General features: G+C 37.9%; 1 protein-coding gene across 1 annotated transcript in view; it reads right to left on the bottom strand.

Moving 5' to 3' along the window:
* LOC103147774 (A-kinase anchor protein 6) overlaps positions 1-22,468 on the bottom strand; it is a 169,460-nt gene that overhangs the window by 99,342 nt on the left and 47,650 nt on the right. Inside the window, exons 15-16 of the mRNA XM_016678750.1 lie at positions 10,559-10,655; positions 9,100-9,302 (exon numbers count right to left, since the gene is read on the bottom strand). Coding sequence (XP_016534236.1) covers positions 9,100-9,302; positions 10,559-10,655 — 300 coding nt within the window. The remainder of the gene's footprint in view (positions 1-9,099; positions 9,303-10,558; positions 10,656-22,468) is intronic.

Below are 22,468 nucleotides of genomic sequence, written 5' to 3'. Positions count from 1 at the left end.
GTGTGTGTGTGTGTGTGTGTGTGTGTGTGAGAGAGATAGATAGAGAGAGAGAGAGAGAAAGAGAGAGAGACACTTACTTTCTCTCACGTAATTATCAAACAACCTAAAAATAGATGGCATAAATGGCATATAGACGGTATACTGATGCTAATTGTGGATATGTAAGGTAGACTGTTGGCTTTTTAAGCAATATAACTGATGGTGAGCAGAGACAAAACAAAGTGAGTCCCAGCTTTGACCTGAAGAGGGTTGGTGGAGAGAGTTATTAAATTTCCCAGAGGTATAAATATTTTTTTTAATCCTAATTGTCTGTATGCTTATTATTTATTAAGCTTATCTTGGTGGATACATACCCATAAAAAGATCTAAAAATCTGTGCAAAGATATGTTTCCAAAATTTTGTTAGCAGTTACCACTGCAGTTAGCATTTCCCGGTCTGTGAGCATGTTGCTTTCCATTCCAATATCTGCTCTTTAAATGATCTCTGTTTACTATGTTGTCAACGCTTCTGGCTCACCTATGTGCCTTCAGTCTTAAAAATATAGTAAATTTAGGGAAAGTTTGGCTCTCAGTCTACAGTCAAGTTTATCCACACCAGACTTTCCATCCAAATACTTTTGCAATGTACTGTACCTTTCATTTTGAAATATGGGACATTTTTGCACCAAAAATGTTAAATTCAGACCTATTGCGTTTCAAAAGCTTCAACATGTGTTTAAAGTGGCAAATACACTTCAAGAATTATTTGTCACAAGTTATTTTGATTTAGTATTTAAATAAAAACATTGTTTTTCAAAACTGATACTTTTTTTTAAGTTTTAATATCTTTTGGAAGATGCCTGCCTCGAGTCCTGTCAGAGACAAACATTGTGGTTAAACGAATATAAACCATGTCTTTGGTTTGTAGTGATTACTGGATATTTGGCAGAAGAATGCATCTGACAGAAAGGACTTCCTCCAGAAGAACGTCTATTTTTTAGACCGTGTCCTGATCTAAGCCAATCATTGGGAATGATTGACAAAAAACGTCTCATAAAAAGGTGTGTGGGATTAATAGGTGTTTCATTTAGTAAATTGAGATAATGAAATAAATTAGCTTTAAGCTATGATTTATTAAATATATTTGCTACTTGACTAGAAACTTACTTTACAGAATATCTTTAAGATATTTTAACTGAACATGTCAAAGGGTAAATATATCAGTGGATTGTCTTCTAATATTTTGCTTCGCACTTATGTACTATTTTTTTTCTTTTTTTAATAATTAATTAAAGTCCACTTTTACCATTCCAGGAATTAATACTCGAGAAAGATGGAAATAGAAAACTGAAATAGGAAAAAGCATGTGCCAGCACCATCAATTTATTCCGTCTTTCAGAGTGCAAGAGAAACGTCAGAATGCCGGTGGCAACAACAGAAAGAGCAGGATGGGATTTTTTTAAACTCACTTTAAAAATTACATTTTGGAGTGCATTGGCATGCTGCCAGAGAGAGCAGACAGCGTTAATTATTTCTTATTGGCATCACCGTTAATTATTTGCATATTTCATGTGGTTTCTATAGATGTTGCAAGTGGGAGAGGGTGAGATGGGGTGTTCAAGGCATTTTTCAAGTTTTTAACATTTCAAAAAATAAAAAAGAATGATTCCGTAATCAGATGTGTTTGAAGAATCATTAAATTAGAGTCATTTCAAAAGCTTTCACTAGCTGCTCTAGTGGTGGTCATGAACTATATTAACTTTTAGTACTGAAAAAAAAACAAACAAAAAAAACAAAAAACATTTGACTAAAAAGTTTTTCAAACTGTGCAATTCATTTCTTCAGAGAAAGTGAAGGGAATGAGCTTTAACTCATTCTAAGGCATGAGCGGATTAAAACCAGAACAGAAGAACCTGAAACAACTTAGAGCTTCAATCAGAAGAACATTAATGATTCACTTCTATAATAATTGATCAATTGAGTCCCAAATATATCCAGTTCGCTCCAGCTTGATTCAGTTTCTACCAAAGTCTAGAGATAGATGTGCTTTGTAAAATATTAGAAAAATTCTACACATTTTTTTTTCCTTTGGTACAGTGATTCAGTCAATACACTGTTGCTTTTTAGGGAGGGAGACAGTAATTAAATCATGTGTTGTACAGAAAACAGAACTCACTGTTTTATCTTTTAGACCTCTATCTTTTGATTTAGTTCAAACAGATAACCTGCAGTGTTGTTGCTGCTGCTGTTTGACACAAAATCCCTCCACCTGCAAATCTGAAACTTTATCACTTTCCAATAACTTGGAAATGCAGTTTTACAGATCACATCAACACAGACTATACTACTAAAGTGTGCAGGAGTGGTTAAACTAACTCCCCAAACTTCCCAACTGTAATCTCAATTTATGTAAAGTGCTGTGGTGGAGCTCCAGGAGCAGGATGAGCTGTCTGATTGGCACTATCAGGTATCAGGCAGGAGGCCAACACTGGGTAATTTGATTTAAAAAGCTTGTAATAACCTGGGGTCAATATTTAAATCACTCAGAAGGACAGGGTGGGTTGGGATATCACTCTGCATGTTCAGAATGCTTCATTCACCATGCTTCTGGTTAGCTGGATCATAATTACTTCAGCTTTTACCTCCCCCCCATCTTTCCTTTTGTCTTCCTGGTGCCACCACCCTCTCAGTTCAAAGTAAGTTAAGGATCAGTCTCCACTCTGATGTTACAGGTTCATGATTCTAATAATCTATCAGAATTATAAAAGTTAAATTATGTGGGTTTGGTAGATTAATTACAACAAGAGCAAAAAGTGAAAAATGTCTAATTTTCCTAAGCCAGCAGAATATTGGGGAACAGCTGAGGAAACAGAACATGTTTGCCACCTTCCAAAACATCTGCATTTTACTAGCCTGGGCTGGTGAGTCCTTCCATTAGGGGTTTTTGTAACCATACAACCTCCCCCCCTCCCGTCTTCTCTCCCTCTTCAAGTATCTGCACTCCTCCACTCCCTCTTTCCTTCCCTCTCTCTGTCATTCTCTGTGGGGTCTGTAGGGTGAAATGGAGGCCTGGGGCCAACAAGCTGTCTCCACCAGCTACACTGATAAGACAAACACACACACGCATACTCACACACACACACGGAAGAGCCAACAGTCACAATCATAAGGTGTACAAACACTCAAGCATACACTTTCACACACACAAAGTTTTTTAAATTCAGTTCAGAATGTCCAAAGAGGGATCCACAGAAGGTCACTTATCTCTTTTTACCTGATAATTCTTCAAACACAACACACACACGCACACACGTTTGTTTAACAGACAAATGTGGACTCTTCTCTGTTGCTGTGCATTACCCCGTTCATAAACCCAAACTATGACCAGCAGAGCGTTATGTGAGCCCATAAATGGCAAAATACTAAATACGTCTCTAAAATCAAAAACGACTTTCATAGCCATAGCATATCTTGAATGTCATAATCAGGACTTTTTGGACCCTGGTAATATTCATCATTTGTCATATACATGCAGTAAAATAACAATGTGTATCTTCAGTGTTAACAGCTCTGTTGTCACATTATGATTGTACGTCAACTGACCCACTCTGCAAGCTGCATGTACTTTAGCCCCATTGAAGTCTCTGAAGGTTAACATTATTATGCAGCTTAAACAAAAGTTAAATTGGAAAAGAAAGTGATAGTATCCTGACAGTCAGATCTTTATTTGCTTCTTAACATATATCTGACTGTACATAGAGAGCTGATTTTGCTTTTGCTTTTGATTAGGACAGCTTACTAGTCTAACATTAGCATGTTTGCCCTTAGTTTTGATATGACTTCATAATAAAACACTTTACTGCAGTTCCAGCAAATCATGTTTAGGCCAAACATGCAGAAAGGCTATTCTGCTTTATAAATTGTTTTACGTTGAACTTCGGCTACGTTGACGACAGATCAATGTAGCTGAAGGACGGGGGGAGGTTTGGTTAAGCTCTTTAACATGATTTGTGTCCCCTGTGTTCAAATCTGCCTGTGGACATGGCGGCTGGTCTAATCCTGAACAATCACCTCCCTTCCAACTCGCCCTTTAAGGCACCAACTAAAACCACCACCACCCAACATACACTGTACTGGTATAATGAATGTAATATTAATAAGTTAAAGTAATTTCATCCACAACGTTGCAACATAAATGTGTATTTCTTTAAAGAGTAACTAACCCCCAAATCAACTTTCTTTGTAAATAGACCGCCTACATCTTTCTGCCTTTTTCCACAGGCAGGATGTATTGATTAGAAATCTGTTGAGTAAGTAAGTAGTATGTGACATAGCATTGGATGTGTGCATGCGCGTTACCACAAGGTAGGACGGATTCATGGGTAGCACAGATAGAACACCTGTGCGGCTGCAGTCACCAGAGCCCTGTTGTATTCTGGCCCTGGTTGGGTCTGCATTGTTTGCATCAAGCACTGCATGGAATGTGGTTGTGGATCAAATGCCTGCTGAAGCTGCTGAGACCATTTGGTCTGGAAAAAATATTTACCTAAGCTTCATCTTTTAAATATCAATAAATAAATTGCCCATTTGAGCAGGGGTGGTGTTAATGAGATAGATTCAATCTTAGACTGTTTTTTGTTTGTTTGTTTTTTTAATGGTTACAGAAAATTCTGTAATTTTGATGAATTACAATTTACACCTGACTACTTCATACAGATACAGACACACAGATGTTTTTAACCTTAAGCAGAAAGTACATTGCACAGGTTACTAAAATAGATAAATGAAAAGTTCTCATCAGTCTATCTACTCTGACCTGGACAATGAACAACACAGTTTGATGTCTCGGAGCTGACAGTCCGTTGTATAATTATGGACAGGACACAGTTGAACGGATCTAGTGCAAAAGGAGCACATTCTGCTAGATTTCCTCCCAATGCTCCTTGTTCAGAATCTTGTTGACTTCTGATCACTTTAAATGAAGAAATGTTCCCTGATTTCAAAATTTTGGCTAAGTGGTGCTTGAAATTTGTCAGCCTTCAGATCAATATGAAAATCCTGACACTTTTGATTAAGTACAAGTGGGTGTTCATATCTATGTTCATAATTTAAGTGCAATCATTTAATTTGATTGTTTACATGTAGTTACTGGGGCCAAAGTCAGTAGTTTTTGTCATAGTAAAAAGTTGCCTGTATTTATCTGATTGATGGCACAATGTGGATTTTCCATTCATCTTGTTGAATATTAAACTGAATGAAAATTAAATGCATTTGAATATTTCATTGTTATTTAAAAAAATTGGTGGGCAAAAATATATTGCAGGATTTTTTTGATGCCGTCAGCAAAAATAACAAAATGTCAAGTGCAACCTCTGATACTGAGATCTGAAAGATCACTCATCCACAGCATATGAACCAAACGACAGACAACTTCAAACCGCCCTGCCTGGACAACCCACCGGAACCACAGGTTTCTGGGTTTCAAGGACTGGGGTGGATTTGGGCTCCAAGTACTAATTTAAAAACGCCAGACCAAACGATCATTGGTTACATTTTTCTTATCTGTATTGCAAAGAACTACGTAGCTTGGAATTTTAGTATTGGGACATACTAGACAGTCCCTTTCATGCGTGGACATACCGTGTTCTTGTTAAATGTGCTTAAAGAGTTTTGAATGTCGAAACATGATGACATTTGGGTTCTGAAACAGCCAAGAGAGTCAGATTTACCTGCTGTCGCTGAAAACACAAATCCACCTTTCAGTATCCAAGAAACTAGGATTGGCTATTTGTAAGTGTGTAATTGTGTGTGCATATTTTCAGACTCATTCTGAAAACTTGCAATGTGACAGACAAATCTCCTTAAGCTGTTAAATATTACACTGCTTTCACACTGGTATTAAAAACCTCTCTCTCTCTCTCTCTTTCTCTCTCTCTCTCTCTCATCTCTTCCTTAGTGTTCACACCTCCAAAGCACTCCACCTTTTCTTCCATCGTCAGCGTGCAACAAGATGCACTTCACACAACAACATGCAGAGACATGGTGCTGAGCTCCCTCACCACAGTACTACTACTGTTCACTAAGACATGTGTACATGTGTCTTAATCTGTAGTGCTTGTTGTAATGTCGAACTGATGTAGTTGCTGGCATGAGTGCATCTTCTCCTTGTCCCTAAATCCCACCACCCTAGCACTGATATTTCCTGACATTTATAGGAATTTTCTCGATCTCTTCAAATGAGCAGACTGCAAAGTTAAAGCAGAAAGGGATAAGAAAGTGTTGAACACAGGGGAGGAAGGAAAAAGTGAATGAAGGGAAGACCGAGAAGGGCAGCAGATACAAAGATTTTGTGACTCCTGTTTGGTTAATGGCGTAGTAGGCAGCACACAGGAAGAGCTCTGTGAAATCCTTCTAAAAACAGATGAAAAATATTCTGTAAGCCCTGAACATCTTACCCATCTACCGAAATGGGTAAGACAATGAAAAAGCACACCCAAACATTTTAAGAACAAGAACCTGATGAGGAGGAAAACCCCCAAACGATAGAGACTGGCCAAACACTAGACACTGCTAGCAACTCTGGGCCTCCGCTGACAGGGGCCGACATGGAAGTGATGCTGCAAGGCCTGGAGGAACAGACCATTTCAAAGCTGTCTGCTCAATCCTCACTGGATTGGGCTTTACTTGAGACATCAATGAACAACACTCAAAGCAGATTGCTGGAGCTCGAAGCCACCTGTAACATGCTAATAAAGGTAAACAAGATGATAAAGCTTAAAAGCAATGGCCTGGAAAAAAGGTCCAGACATGTTAACATTCATGCTGACTTAATGGAGAAGGGCGAGGGTCATCGGCCCCCTGTTTTTATCACAGAATGTTTGATGAAGATTTTTGAGCCAGTCATTCCCCACACTGTTAGACATGGACAGGGCTCATCAGATCTGTGTAGCTGTAACTTAGAGGCTCCACATCCAGTCATTGCAAGAATACACCCCTACCAAAATAAAGAGTGAATGCTCAGACTTGCAAGAAAAAGGCTGTCTCGTTTATTGCAGCAAAGAAATCCACATCTTCCCATCCTGCAGCTTAGGAGCACTGGATTCATTTACAGGATGTTTTTCCCCACCAAGCTCCAGATCTCAGACAAAAACTGGGCAAAAATATACCTTTCTCACTCAAGAACATGCAAGATCCTTTGTGATGAGGTAGTAATGACCCTGATAGCATAAAAAACTATTTAGAGTTGCTCTTACTCCCAGCAATCAAATTAGAAAAATATGTTGCCTTGCTTCTTTAACTGCATTATTAAAAGAGGCTAGAAGATCCTTTAAGAATAGAAGATGCTACTGTAAATTAGATTTCTTCCACAAATGTTCAATTTTTCTACAAAAACGCTTTAAGGAGTAGATACCATCATTTACCTACAGTGTGGGATTTGACACAGGCAATAACCTCTTTTTAACACAGCAGATATTGTATAAAACAGAGGAGGCAATGTTCATTAAAATGACCACTCAGAGAATCTACATCACTGAGATAAAAATTAGTAGGCAGAAAAAAGGTCTGCTGTCAAAGAACTTAAAATTTGGAGAAGACATCACAGCGACCTCAGAGGTCAAACAATGTTCAAATCTAAAGTAAAAACAAAGATCTTGACACATCTCTATTAACAAGACATGATTACACATGAACAAAATGATCATTTTTGTAGTGCTTCTACATACCTTAGTGACTATTCAGACATGTTAAATCTCTAACCTTTTAATTTCTATTTTCTTTTTTTTGTATCGCTGACTACAACAACCATAAGTGTCTTTGGACAAGACAAAGCCAGTTTGTTTCCACCTCATTGAGAGTCACATTATAGTTATCTTTAGTTCTTTTAGGCTAGTGATGCCCAAAGTCGGTCCTCAAGGGCCGGCATCCTGCATGCTTTAGTTCTCTCCCTAGTGGTAGCAACAACCTCCTCAGCAAGTCAGTGTTCTCCTTAGGCCTTCTAATGAGCCATCATGTGATGACGGCTCATCACATGATGACCAGGGAGAGAACTAAAACATGCAGGATGCCGACCTTCGAGGACTGACTTTGGACACCCCTGTTATAGGCCATAAACTGCATGAAGTGTGTTATGTCACGTTCACTAAGTGCAATGCTTGGTTTTATCTGAGTTTGTTTGCATCCTTGCTGTGCAATCAGCCAACAACAATAAGTCAGCAGATTGGCACCTCAGACTGAAGTTTGGGGTTTTTATGGATCAAAGCTTAAGGTGCAAAAAAAGATTCATAGATAAAAAAAAAATCTGAATAATTGATGTGCTGATAACTAATGGATACACACAAAGAAAAAATTAGAGCTTCTTCAACTAAACTGAAAACAATCAGGTCTCCAAGAAGAAAAGGAAAGTGATGGGGAAGAGGAAAGTAGCCAAAAAAATAATAATTTGAAGGTAGATAAATACCGACCTGTATTTCATTCATTTGCATTCAAACTCCAAATGAATGAACATAATATTAGGTAAAGCATAAACAAAACCTACACGAAAAAACAAAGAGGAACAACAAAGTTGCTCTAAAAGTTGCACTAAAAGTGTAAACTTTGCATTGTAAGGTCTATAATGACACAAGGTTCTACTGAAATTTGCACTAAAAGTGTCATTATTTACCGAATGACATTTTATAACAGTCATAGTCATGAAGACTCCTTCATGTTCATGACTGCTGTTATGACATGTTTATGACAGTGTCATGTCAGTCTTATGCACACCCCTTCAAATAAAGTTTTACCCTTTTTGTAGAGAAATTCTGACCAGTCTAACTTAAACATTCATTGCAAAAATGCAAATTCTGTCAATCAATTATGTAAGAAAAATTGCAACAGCAAAATTATATATAAGCCAGGAAGGTAACTGGCACCTACAGTGAATAAACATACACACAAGTGTTCCATAGGTGATGAGTTGCTATAACTGTGAGCTGCATGTCCAAGCAGATAAAGAGGGATGCAGGGAGGATCAACCAGAGAGGAAACAAAAGGATTCACAAAATGAAAAATAAACAAAAAGCACACAAGTAGAATAACAAACAATTGCCATAGAGAAGACGGAGCACACTAGTTGCTTACCTTGACATCTTCTGCAAGGCATGGAAACTGCCCATTGGCTGACAAGTCCAGTGTGGATGCACAGGGCTGCTGTGAATGGCTGGTGTAGAGGAGGCGGGTTTGGATGCAACGAAGGGCGCGGAGCATCCATCCATGTTGGCGTCGGATCTGCCACTGGAGCTGATCCCACTGGCTTCCAACCATATGGAGGATATCCTTCAGAGCTGGAGGAATAAGGACAGGAGGAACCAGGGAACAAGTCAGACAGGATAATAGTTATAAAAATAACTTGCCTACATATTGCTTTGGTAAGCTAGAAAATTCTTTCAACCAACCTATTTTGACAAAACAAAACATGGGGAATAAAACTGCACTGTTGTGAGTTTTGTAAAAGGTTTTCTGATAAGTGAATCTTCAATAGTTTTATCTTTTGAACTGTGTTTATTGGTCGTATCACCCAGAAGGTTCAGTGCTTTGACCATTTTTGAAGTAAATACATTTTTGGTGACCCGGCCATCTCAAAGTTTATACAGTTTAGTTGTCACTGGAGAAGGCAGGTCTGTTACATTAATTCTTACATATGTTAAGTGTTTTTTGGAATAATTATTCCCTGTGGTTTGGGATGCTGTGCAGTTGGTCTTTTGGTCTTTTGGTCTTATGCTGTCAGACAGTTGTTTTTATCCAACTATAACTGTTTAAACAAGAATGTTTTTGTTGTTGTTATTGTTGTTTTACCACCAGGACCAGCTGATCAGTTTCATCTCAATAAATCAAATAATACCTGAACTATGAGCCCAAATCCCAGAGCTTCATGGATGCAGAGCAGGACCAACAGATGGAGAGAAGCAGGAAGTTCTCTTTTATTGACCATAATAAATAAGAATCATATCCCTACTTCATCGTCTCTCTATTCGGCTTCTAACCAGAGATTTAGAGAGGAGCGGCAAAAGCAAAGGATGTGGATTAGCAGAATTTGGTGTCATCCAGGACATGTTACTGTGGAATATCATCTCTGCTGCCTGAAAGTAGAGCAGCTAGCGTATCAGGCCAGTCGTGAAACTGTTTTACAGCAGCAGTGATCTATCACAGATTCTTTAGTTTTTGTGAGACCAACTGCTACCAGATCCCTTCCTACCCACAGCATCACCATCCACAATGACTTTTGGGATTGTTGTGGATGGAAGATACTTGAATTTATGACATTTTATTTCCCGTTGGGATAATTACAGTACTTCTGAATTTAATTGCAGCTATAATAATATTGACACTGAACACGGTATCAATTGCTATAAACACTTTTCTCTCAGTTTTGTCTTTTTTTGCTATTTGTTTCCACATCTCCAATCCCTCAGCCCCAATCTCCTTTCTTGTCTTCATCCTTATCCATCGCCACATTAATAAGGTTTACTTCCTGAAGGCCACTGGCTTAATCCAGGTAAAAACAATAACAATAATATTAATGTGTGAAGTAAGAATATACCCAGCTGGTGGGAGGTGATGACGCCGAGTAGTGCTTTTCCTTCTGCCAATATGCTCTCCTTCAGCGCATGTTGACTGTCCACATTCAGCTTGAAGGTCTAAAAGAGAAACAAAGTTCACCGTAAATCAAAACCATAAACAGTCAGAACAATTCAGGGGTTTGGAAACTTAACCAGTCTATTTTAAAGTAGCTAAATTGAAGGTTTCTTTTGTCCATCAGATAATTCTAGAAAATATCAAATGCACATGCTTAAAATCTAGCAAAGTAAGCTAGTTTTCTTAACCAGAATCTCACAGTAAAAAACATTATCAGCTCTCTGGACACAGCATGGCTCACTGCAACCCTTCTAATGGAGCTTAGGTTCTCAGTTTGATTGGTCATCTCTATAGTGTTTCTGGACCAAAAGCGTCTTGAATGTAATTTGACTTTTCCTCATTTTCTTCCATTTTGGTGACTCTCCTTTTATACAGCACATGCCTTATTCCGAGACTACTAAGCAGGTAATAACTGAATAGTTAATTCAGCGTAATGTACTATATTGATGACTAGGATCAGTTGGAATGTATGTATGACTAAATTGAAATAATTCTTTTGTACAGTTGAGATGACATTTGCTGTGAATAGACAAATTAAATAAATTTAATTGAATTTAATTGAATTCACAAAGTTCTGCTTATGTACATTTTTTTTACAAATCTAATTTGGTGTAACATTATGCAAAGGTGCATGAGCCAAATTTCTGCTGCTATTTTAGGTAGCTGCAGTTATTTTGGTCATTTAGAGTTTGAGATGATTAACTTATGAGCACTGATGTTCTGAGAGGAGAGGGATTGGTTCACAAAGTAAAAACTAAATAAATATATACATTTAAAAAAGAGACCCTGTAAGTTTGAATGCAACTATACTATTTAAGCTCCCATTGGGTGAATTCATCTGATTTTGACTGCAGTTGCATTTAGCACCCAGAGTGATTGTAAGCTTTGAACAGCAGTAATGAAACAACATTTCAGATTTCCTAAAACATCTGCAGTTAAGAAAGGCGGACGAGTGCAAATTCTCATCACATATAATTATGTAATACATTTTGTCACTTATTGTACAATTTATACATCTGAACCTAGAAATTTGCAAAGGGTGATAACATGAAAACAGAAGTCGTACTTTAATATAAAGAAAAAGAGAGCTCTAGTATAGTTAGCAGGAAAAACACAAAGGGGAAGATGAATAAAAAAATGAGAGTAGATATGATGCTGGATGAACTGATTATAAATGGTTAAATGGATAGATAGATGGACAGACACAACGTAGCCTGAGGCAGTGTTGGTAAAACCCTCCAGTCTGGTCTCTGAACACCATTAGAGCTCTTTCTGATCTTATTTGTGTACGTGTGTGTGTGTGTGTGTGTGTGTGTGTGTGTGTGTGTGTGTGTGTGTGTGTGTGTGTGCGCGCTCGCGCGCGCGCGCATAGGTTGGCTAGTGTGTGCACGAGTCTCTCTGGAGGAGCTCAAGCCGCAAGACTTAACCACCTCTGACAACCTGCTGTGCTGCAGTGGGAAATGCTGCACACTGATATTTAGATCCATGCATGCTCACACAATACACACACTTCGTTCTCAGCACACTACTGTAGGTTGTGTGTATATGTGCACTTAGGTGGTTTTTGTGTCATTCTCCTATGACTACATTCTATGAGTACATCAAAAGAAAGCACAAAATAAAAAACTCAATCTGAATCGGTTAATAAATAAATGAAATGCTTTAGGTGTGATTGTCAAAACCTAAATGAAAGAAATGCTTTAGTTTTTCCATTCATTACTTTCTTTAAAGGGGATCTATAACATTGTTTTTGTATATTTCTGTACTTTCATCTGGGTCTTTACTGCTTCTAGAAAATCTGAGCATTCTTTTGGCTATATGTTCATTTGGTGTCTGGAAAACGAGACGTTTCAAAAACCTCTTGAATATTACTGCCCTGTTACCTAGCAACCACAGGGTGTAGGCAGGTCAGAGCTCAAGTGGGTACACTCAGCCCTTCCTGAGGCTGAGGGAACATCGTCTTATTCAGAAACGCTGCTGCGTTCTTGATGGTAGTGGAGGAGTCTCCACTTCTGCTTCTGGCTCTGACTCAGGGATCAAAGCTATACCACCGTTCCACTGCCCATCAACTTGAAGCCATTTTACGGATTCAAACCGGCATTTGCATTAGCGCTTAGAGCTCAGCTCCATCCCGCTACCCACTCCCTGGCACCCTGAGACCTGTGGTTCCATTCAGGCGGCGCTGGCTTGAAGTCAGCTTTTGATTGGTTCATTTGCAGGGGAGTGGGTACAGAGACACACCATCTTCCAGATCCCTCAGAGGAGCAATAGAGAAGGCCAGTCTTTTTGGCAGATGGCATCAAAAAAATTCCATCAATCTATTTTTAGCTCACAGGTTGATATTAGGGGTGCTCCAGTAGATCTGCCCTGATTTCTTTAATTCTGGGTGATTGCAAATTGGTCAATACATGTCAAAGATTTTATCTTCCTCCACAAGGGACAGGTGACAGTGGCTGAAAATCAGCCACTGTCACCACTTCGAGAGAGAACTGACTGACAGACCTGCTCGCCAGGTCACATCTGCACTTACCCAGTCACCCAACTGTTGGAAATGTAGCAATTTCATTGTAGTGTCAGTTATAAAAATCCTTATTGGCCAAAGTTGGTCAGGAGGTCAGTCATTTCAAAGCTCTGATTGGCCAGAAAATTAAGATATTAAATACATTTTATTGTAGAAAAGCAGTAGTTATATGTAAACAACTTGACCTAAAACAATTGTCCGTTTTTGTCTGTAGAAGTACATGACTGACACCTTTGTTTGAAAGTATTTCTGTTTGAGTTTAGTGGAAACCCCATAAAGTTGTTTTTTTTAACACCATCACTGCCTAGTGTCAGCTTCTGGCTTATGCACTTTGAATGCAGTCAGTAAAAGTTGTTTATAATAAGTGATGTTGGCTAATCCTTTCTGAGGCCGAGAGGAAAAGCTGCCAGAGCTTTTCCATAAGATGGGGTGTTTCTCTCATTTCCTTATTATTCAGTGATCTTTTCTTTGTGTTGTCTTAGCTTGACCATTATTGAATTTGATCAGTCATTTTAAAGGGCATGGACATTTATGCTCTCATTTAGTTTACTTATTGAAAATGTAATTATCTGCTATTAGTTTGCAAAAACCTGTTTTCATTTCACATTAAATGATTTTTAAAATTTTTATTGAAAATTAAAGTTAAATTGACCCTGATTTCATTTACAAAATGACTGAAAGGATGAAACAAAGGAGGTGAAATTTTATCTAAGCATTGTATCATGAAATTGAGAACGTATTCCTCCACCCATGATGAAGTAGGACCACTGTGTGTTTCCCAGACTCCTAGATCAAGCCATTCCTGTTGCTCCAGAGATGCTGTATGCTCGTTTCCTCATAGGTATTGGAAGCTGCTCTAAGAATGAATGTTTTATTTGTCAGAATGCTTGATTAAAATTCTGGCTGACTTTGTGTCTGTTTTCTCTCACTCTTATTGAACATAGAAGCTCTAAGATATTTAACACATGGATGTGAGACTCCTGTTTAAAAAAAAAAGAAAACACGATGAGAAGAAGCAAAGAAAAGCCAGCATGCAGCTTCGGTGCATCTCCACATTTTTTCCTGATTCCTTCGTCTTCGATGAGAGATAGATGGCCCATGGCATCAGTCAACACATGACAAGGTCACACCCCCACACAGCCAATATTTATGGAGCAGGATATAAACAGAGGAGATGAATGGAGCAGGGCATTTTAAACCCAGGGAACTAACAAGAAGCTGGAAGAATCTGACTAAAAGTGCTCAACATATAATCATTTAGAGCTTGGCTTTCATTTTAAATTTACAATCCCACATGTTTGTTTTTGTCTGATCTCCACACAACTATATAATTAATATTTACAAATGCATGAAGGAGATAATTGTGACAATCTTTCCATTAATTTTAGTATCTAGGCCAACTAATTATTGGCCTAGATAAAGAGGCTGGATTTATAAAAAGCCACCACATGTCATTATTTTGTGTGGTATGAACAGGAGGTGTGACACTTTAATAAAATGTTGTAAATACATTTTAATCTCTTTGAAATTAGTGCATTTTAATTGATAATATTGGAAAAACAGAAAACATGAGTGGTGTTTCTATGCACATAGAGCTATCTGAAAACAGAAAATGTAATTGGACATTAGCCAACTTCACCATGCCCTATGCCAGAGACAAAACAGATATATTTTTAGTACCTACAAGTTATAATAAAATAATAAAAAAAGGAATTATGACCATGATTATTTAAAGTTAGGACCTTCATGGGCTGGATTTGAAGTTGTCTGTTTTTTGTTAAACAGGAAACTAAATAACCTCTAGTCGCATCAGAAAGTAATTCATAATTTTAGCAAAAGGCAGCTGAAGATCACATGTGGTGCAACACATAGCTAATGCAGGTGAACTCCACAAGATCTGTGAAAGATGAATGGAACCTCAAGTACAGCAACAGTAAAAACAAAAATAGCAACAATGTAATTTGGAGGGGGTGGTTGTCAATTTGCTCTTTGAGGGGGGCTAGCGCTCCCGTACTTAGAAAACACCTGCTTTAATTAAAACGTAACATTTCTTCTTTCTTTACTTTGTGTAAGCAAATAGAAACCACACTGCACATTACATGTTGAAATAACAGTTAACCCATAAAACATGACTGGCTTCTTCGCCTCTCCACCACAGATCCAATACATTTATACAACCACCAAATAAAAAACAAGTATCTTTATTCTTTAATCTTTGCTGATTATAAATTATCTTAAATCTCACTGCTGAAAGTGTAATTTCATAGAGGCCTCTCTGACCTACTTTATTTCCTGATAAGCTGATGAATACCTCACAACTAATAAACATAAAATACATCCATCAAAGCTACAGAAGAAACAGCATGACAGCCTGTGTCTCTGGGATAGGGCTGGTTGTTAGGAAGGATTTAGGTTGTGCAGATTAGCAGGGCTATCAGAGAGCAATCGTATTTCAACGCCTTCCTCCACCAACGATTTGGCTCAGTTTCCTCCGCTTAATATATGGAGAGCATGGAATCGATAAGAGTAGAAAAGCCAACTATCAATCACGGGATGATAAGGCATGAAAAGCAGCTCAGCGTTTATGCACGTTAGACAGCAGGCGGTAATAGGAGGCTGTGTGTGTTAGAAATCTATGTGTCTGTGTTTGCATATGGAAGGATAAACCGTAGCAAATTTATGCAGCGCTGCAGACAGGGAAAAGAGAAAGTAGACAAACAGTAGTTTTTATATTTCTCACTTTTATTGTTAAATACAAAACTGATGAATTACACAAAAAACTATTAAAAGATGCTGGTTTGAATGCTAACTGCTCTGTTTTCTCCTCAGTTAAGACTCAACTTTTCAACACAATTTTTGAGTTCAGATTGTGAACTCAAAATCACAATCTGATTTTGAGTTCAGAATCAGATTGTGATTCAAAAATTCACAATCTGAATTGAATTCAAAAATTCAATTCTAAACAGAATTGAATTTTAATGAGCTAAACTAACTAACTAGCTGGTGTTACTGGACCTGAATACAGCATTTGGCTCTTTGGACCATGGTATGTTATGGGAGTGACTGGAGAACTGGGCTGGGCTTGACTCGTTGGAGTCTTTCTTGAAGGTCAGGCAGTTCTTTGTGTCAATAGATAACTTTTCATAGGACAACAATCTTATGCGGGGTACCCAGGGTTAAACCCTATTTAACTTTATGTTAAATCTTCCTATTTAAGGAATATTTAACATGCCTATACATGCAGAACTGAAGTGAAAATATAAGATCAGTCTGAAAGGCATTAGCAGAAGATGCTCATCAAGCGTACACACACAAATATTCCTACCGTCTTCAGCAAAAGCCATTATTTTGACTTGCAGAGACCGACTTTGACTCTCAATACAAACATAAAAGTATCTGTTTAATTGGACATTCAGTTGTACTTTGAAGGCAATGAAAAGTTTTTTCCAAGGAACAGAAAATTTCAAAAGTTAGAATAATAGAAAAAAAGGTTAGAGTTACAGATGGAACAGTTCAGATCTCGAAAGCAGGAGAGTTTTCTCATCAGAAGCATGGCTGTTTTCTTCAGCTTAATGCTGTTTTCTAAAACAATCTTAATTTTCTGAGGTCTTCATTTTCACCTCATCATTATAATAAATCACTACAGCTCCACATTATGTTACCAGTTGACTATCAACCCATTCAGATGTTGAGTAGATGCATTCTAATGCTTGCATGCATGATAACTTTCTTCAGCTGAATAAAAACAAAACTCAAGTATGTTTGGACCAAAGGTCAGGTGAACATTTTCAGTGATCACCTGAAAATGATAGGAAGGAAGGACGGAAGGACGGAAGGAAGGAAGATCTGACAGTGGTGAACCTTATTCATGAATTTGAGTAACTTAATTGTGTATAAAACAAACTAGCAGCTTGGGTTAGTTAAACAAACTTAGGGATGTATTAGCAGCTCTTGCCTTGATGGTTGGAAGTTCTGCTCTGATTAGCATACAGTACATATACTTAGTTGTAAGTTAAGCAGCTTCAAAGCCCGAGTAATTAGACCACCTGTTAGCATTAGCATATGAGCCCGTAGCCCATAGTGGGACAATCTCAGAAGATTACCCATAATACCAAGCTTTCAGGACTGGCATAAGCACAGTGGCAAGAGGTTCAGAGCACTGATACCAAGCTGACATTGAGGTTTGTCATTGAGATTGCTGATTGGGCTGAACTGATCAGAGGCAGATAAACACACAGCAGACAGCTTTGAGTTGATGAGACATGATTTGATCAAAGAGTCTTTGTAATAATGGTGATCAAATTGTTTCCATTCATACGGAGGCGAGAGCTACAGCAGGATGATGGCATTCCCTGAGGATCCACTGTTCTTTCTCCTCATTTGGCCATCATCTGTTTTCTGTTTCCCTCCTCAGAGCTTATATGTTGAGCAATGAAATGCTCTCATTTCCTGTCCTCTCTCTCATGTTTTCTCTTTTCTTTCTCCATGTCATTTAACCTTCCTCACTCTGACTTCATAATTTCATCTTGCCCTTATTACTCTTCAAAAGCCCTTTAGCTTTATTTATTGGGGCCTGCCCATAGCAATGCATAGGGAGAGCAGTGACTGACTTGCATCGCAAGTTAGTCACTACCTCCATGCATTGCATGGCAGGCACCTATTCTACACCCAATAGAATGTCTATTATTATAGTTATAGGTTATTTATTATTCTTCCATCACCGTTAATGCGGCTCGTACCGCTGCGTGTACCCCCACAAAAGTGGTATCAAATTGTGCGGCTCGATGCCAAGAAGCGAGCTATTACTTTTAGTGGGATTCTGAGATAAAATGACGACATAAATTGAGAAAAACGAGAAAAATTTAGGCTGAGTGTCTCACAGAATCACTAACATTTCTCTCTGAAACACACACACAGCACAGTGGAGGTCTGACTCCAAAACTCTTTTTAACTCCCCCTCACAGGCACAAATATTGGCCTATTGATCTCAAAGTTGGTCATGACATAGATACACATGCCTCTCACAATGTATTGTGGGAAGAATACATTTTTCATGTTTTGTTTTTGAGTGTAAATTAAAATCCTTAGTATGAAATTTTAATTTTTTTTAGAAATAAAGAATTACCAACTTTCTTCATGTTTTTTAAATTTGAACCATGAGTGAGAACAAAATGTGCGAAGCTTATAGTCGTCTCGGACCCAATTTTACCGACCTCGGATTTAGCCATTGCATTTCAATTGTTTGTCAGTTCATGTATATTCCTATGATATACTTGACAATACTTTAAGATATGTATGTTAGACCAGCATGGATCTATTTATCAGGACAAATTATAACGCTGGGACTAAAGTGATGGGCACACTGTGGCAGGCCCCTTCAAATTTCTGCAGGAATTTTCTAGTCTCACTTTATTGAACTGGCAAATCTTGGAGTTTCTTAGATCAGGTTAGTTGTTTCGTCTCTTCTGACTGGATTATCTTTATCCATGGATGCCTTTTTTTTGTTTTGTTTTTGTTTTTTTTTACTTGTGGAAAAATAATTTCTCAAGGTGAGCATAAAAATATGAGGTGTAGAAAAAACTGTTTTTCTACTATTTGACTATAAAAATTCATATGTATTACTTTTTTACTGACAGAGTACTAAGAAGTTTTAAGTTTTCTTGTTTTTTATTTATTTATTTTTTGCTTAAGTCATGAATGACACATGGAAAACAAAATAATTCTGTCATGCCACTTTTTACAAGTCTTTGTTTTTCTCTTGTCAAACATTCGACAGGAAAAGACCACAATTTATTTCCTTAAGAGAAAAATGAAAGACTGGCATGAAATGTTTTTTATCTACCTCACCTTTCAGGTCGTTTCCCATCAAATGGCTTGTGGCAAAATTTAATTATCACTTCTTGGCGTTTCTTCTTCCTATTTTCCTGTAAATGCCAGATTTGTGGAGTGTGTAAATGATTTTCTTTTGACAGATTCTCCCACCTGAGGTGTACAACTCCTTAAGAGTTACTGTTAGCCTATTGGCTGCTTCTCTAATTACCGGTAATTGTCTCCTTTCCCAGCTTTACAGTTTAGGTGGAGAACCATTTCTCAGCATGTGTGTAGAGGTGCCATCCTCTTTATTTTCAGATGACGTATTGAACAGAGCTCCATGAGGCTCAAACCTGATCCCAGTTTTAAAATTCTTCACCATTTTATCTCTGAACCTGTCTGGCATGTTTCTAATTTTCTATTTGCTTTCAAATGTAATTTAACAAACTTGTGAGATCTTCACAGCATAAAAGAAAGAGCAAAAGAAAAAAAAATCATTCATATTTACACATCACTTGTTTTAGTCATTGGCGTCACAATAAAACTATATTGCATTTAACAATTAAGATAACATGTTTAAGGACAATAAATACTTTTCCCATGTACTGCATTTGAGCCACTAAAGATGTAATTTTGCAAGCAACCTGCATTTTTATTTATCCAGTATACTGTGTATGCATACATATACACACACTTGCATATATCCACATACACACACATATATAAAAACATCTTTCTCATGCCTCTCCCCCCATGTGACCACCAGTATGTTGTCTCTAATGGGATTCAAAGGCTTGGTTCGCCCATCAGACCCAATCAATAGGCCTTTCATTGGCTGCAATCTCTGAGCGCTTTAAAAAGAGCAGTGTGTGCGTGTGTGTAGGACTGTATGCATTCTAGCATCCTCTTCCCTCACTGATCTCCCCAGACCTACACTTATTTGCTCCACACCTACTAAAATACACATATAGATTACACATGTCACACACACAAACAATCCCAGTCCTACATATGCCAGCTGGACCAAACTGAGAGGGCACCTCCACTCCACCCACTGTTGCCCGGGAGATGTGTGTGTTTGTGTGCGTGTGCACGTGTGTGTGCTTTTGTTTGTAATACCTTGTAAGGACCAAAGCCTGGTCCCCATAAGGTGTGGAAACGCTGTTTTGGGGTCAGATTTAGAACTATGGTGTGAATTGAGTTTTAGATGGGGTTAGGATTAGGTACGTAATGGTTAGGGTTAGGGCAGACTTTTAGGCTGTAGAAATGAATGGAAGTCAATGGAAAGTCCCCACAAAGATAGTCACGCAATCTTTGTGTGTGTGTGTGTGTGTGTGTGTGTGTGTGTGTGTGTGTGTGTGTGTGTGTGTGTGTGTGTGACCAAGAAATACAGAGACAGAAGTAATACTTGTGTAATGTAGGCTGGAAAAAAATCTAAAGAATGAACAAGGAAGTCATTTTTTAGACTGAACAAGGTCAAAGACTGAACTATAAAACCATAATTTAAACCTCACGCCACAGATTTTCTTTAACTACCTGATGAAAAATGTTCTGCTGGTGAATTGTGAATATTTCAACACGTTTATCTGACTGAACTGAAGCTAGAATGAGTTAATCCTCACTACAGACATCAATCATTACAGACTGACCCACAAAGGCCAAAAGCGTTTGAGACTAACTGTCATCTTTACTTAGTCCCTTTTTTCAGGTGGTGTCCTGAGAAATTATTAATTTCATTAATCGACATATTCATAAAATGGTGCACATACGAGAGATGGAACCCTGACAGCTAATGGTATCTACTACATCTGTTGCACAATGTTAACCATGGCTAAATCCAAAGGGATCATGGTCCTTTCAAGCTTTAGCATAGATTTGACGCCATACATTTGACTTGAAATGGTTTTGATGCTCTAATTCCTGACTGCTGCACCTCATTGCTTAACTTGGTATGTTGCACAACTTGAACTGAATTGTACAAGTGTCAAACTGCAACAAATGCTCTGAGTGTTCAGCTGAATTTGTGGCAAAACTGAATCATCAGCAACCATCATGGCGTCATTTTCAAGGAAAACGGCTGGAGGGAGAGGTAAATCTTTTGATCAGCAAAGTGTTGCTTTTATCTGATATTGTTTTAGAAAGTGTGGTTTGGGGGCAAAATTTATCCGATCCATTTGCTCAATGATAATGGCTTGTGTGTAATATTTTTTTTTTTTTGTAATTTATAATCTAATAATTTGTCAATATTTCAATGAAACCAATTTATATTAAGTCTTCAGTTCTACCTTTTACCTTTGTGAATAGGATATTTTCTGATGTCCATTACTGATACTCAAGTGACAGCATGCAAACAATCTTGTCTGTTTAATAAACAGAAATTACACAACCATGACGTTCTTACAATTAAAAATTGTATTTTAATCTCACTTAATTTGAATACAAAACAACTTCCCAAATATACATTTGTCTTAAAACACATTCCAGTCGGGTTTTTTTACAAGCAGTTAGTCGAGAATGGCTGATAGATGGAGCCAGATCAAGCAGATTATAATGTATGGTTGATTTTGATTTAAAAATCTAAAATGCGTTAATAAATGCTGTTGGACACATTAATAGTTATTGATAGGCAAACAGGATCATTGCTGCACAATATAATACATGTGAAGGAAAAGAAGATGAAAAAGCAACAGATCTAAAGAGAAAAAAAGACCAGGAAGAAATCCTGGCTTTACTCTGCTGTAATCAACAAAATACATGCAATTATTCATCCTGCTAATAACTACAAAGTGCAAGTGTGACTATCAACACAAAAACACACTCAGACATCAAGTCAGTTGGATAACATGGTATCAAGAGTGAAGCAGTTCAAAGTCCTATTAGCAATGCTTTTTCATCCCCTTTTGCTTTATTTACCAGACATGCCAATTAAGACCCAAGAATTCTAATTGAAGCTAACCACCACAAACAGTAACGCTGCTGGCACCTACAACCGAGTCAACATATGTAAACAAACCAGCAAAATAACACAAACAGGGAAACACAAGAGACAGACTTTAAAAAGCTTTTTGCCCGTTTACAGTTTTTCTTGTTTTTGATGCTAACTTTTTATTTTTAAGATTGCACAGTCCAATCCGGGCCACTGGGGCAACAAGTCCAGGAGGGAGATTCAGAGATTCAACAGTTAGTCTAATGCATAAATAAAAACCATACTGTCTTGTATGTAGATGTATGTAGCACTCTGTGCTTTTCAATTGCTTTTCACCTTAAAAGTCATTGATCTCATTTTAGATTTGGGCTCATGTGCTAAACCAGAGGTTCCCAAACTGTGGGGCGTGCCCCCTAGGGGGGACGCCGTGTCATTGCAGGGGGGCGTGGGAAGCTGTCTGGACACTGTATGCGCTGGGTTTTTACCTTAGAATGACCAAACTCTCTTTTATTCCTATGTCAATTTGATACAATAGAGGCTTCCACACTTCCCATATT

Source organism: Poecilia formosa, unplaced genomic scaffold (genome assembly GCF_000485575.1).
Source record: "Poecilia formosa unplaced genomic scaffold, Poecilia_formosa-5.1.2 Scaffold189, whole genome shotgun sequence".
Classification (NCBI taxonomy): Eukaryota; Metazoa; Chordata; class Actinopteri; order Cyprinodontiformes; family Poeciliidae; genus Poecilia; species Poecilia formosa.
This window is presented reverse-complemented; position numbering and strand designations above follow the sequence as displayed.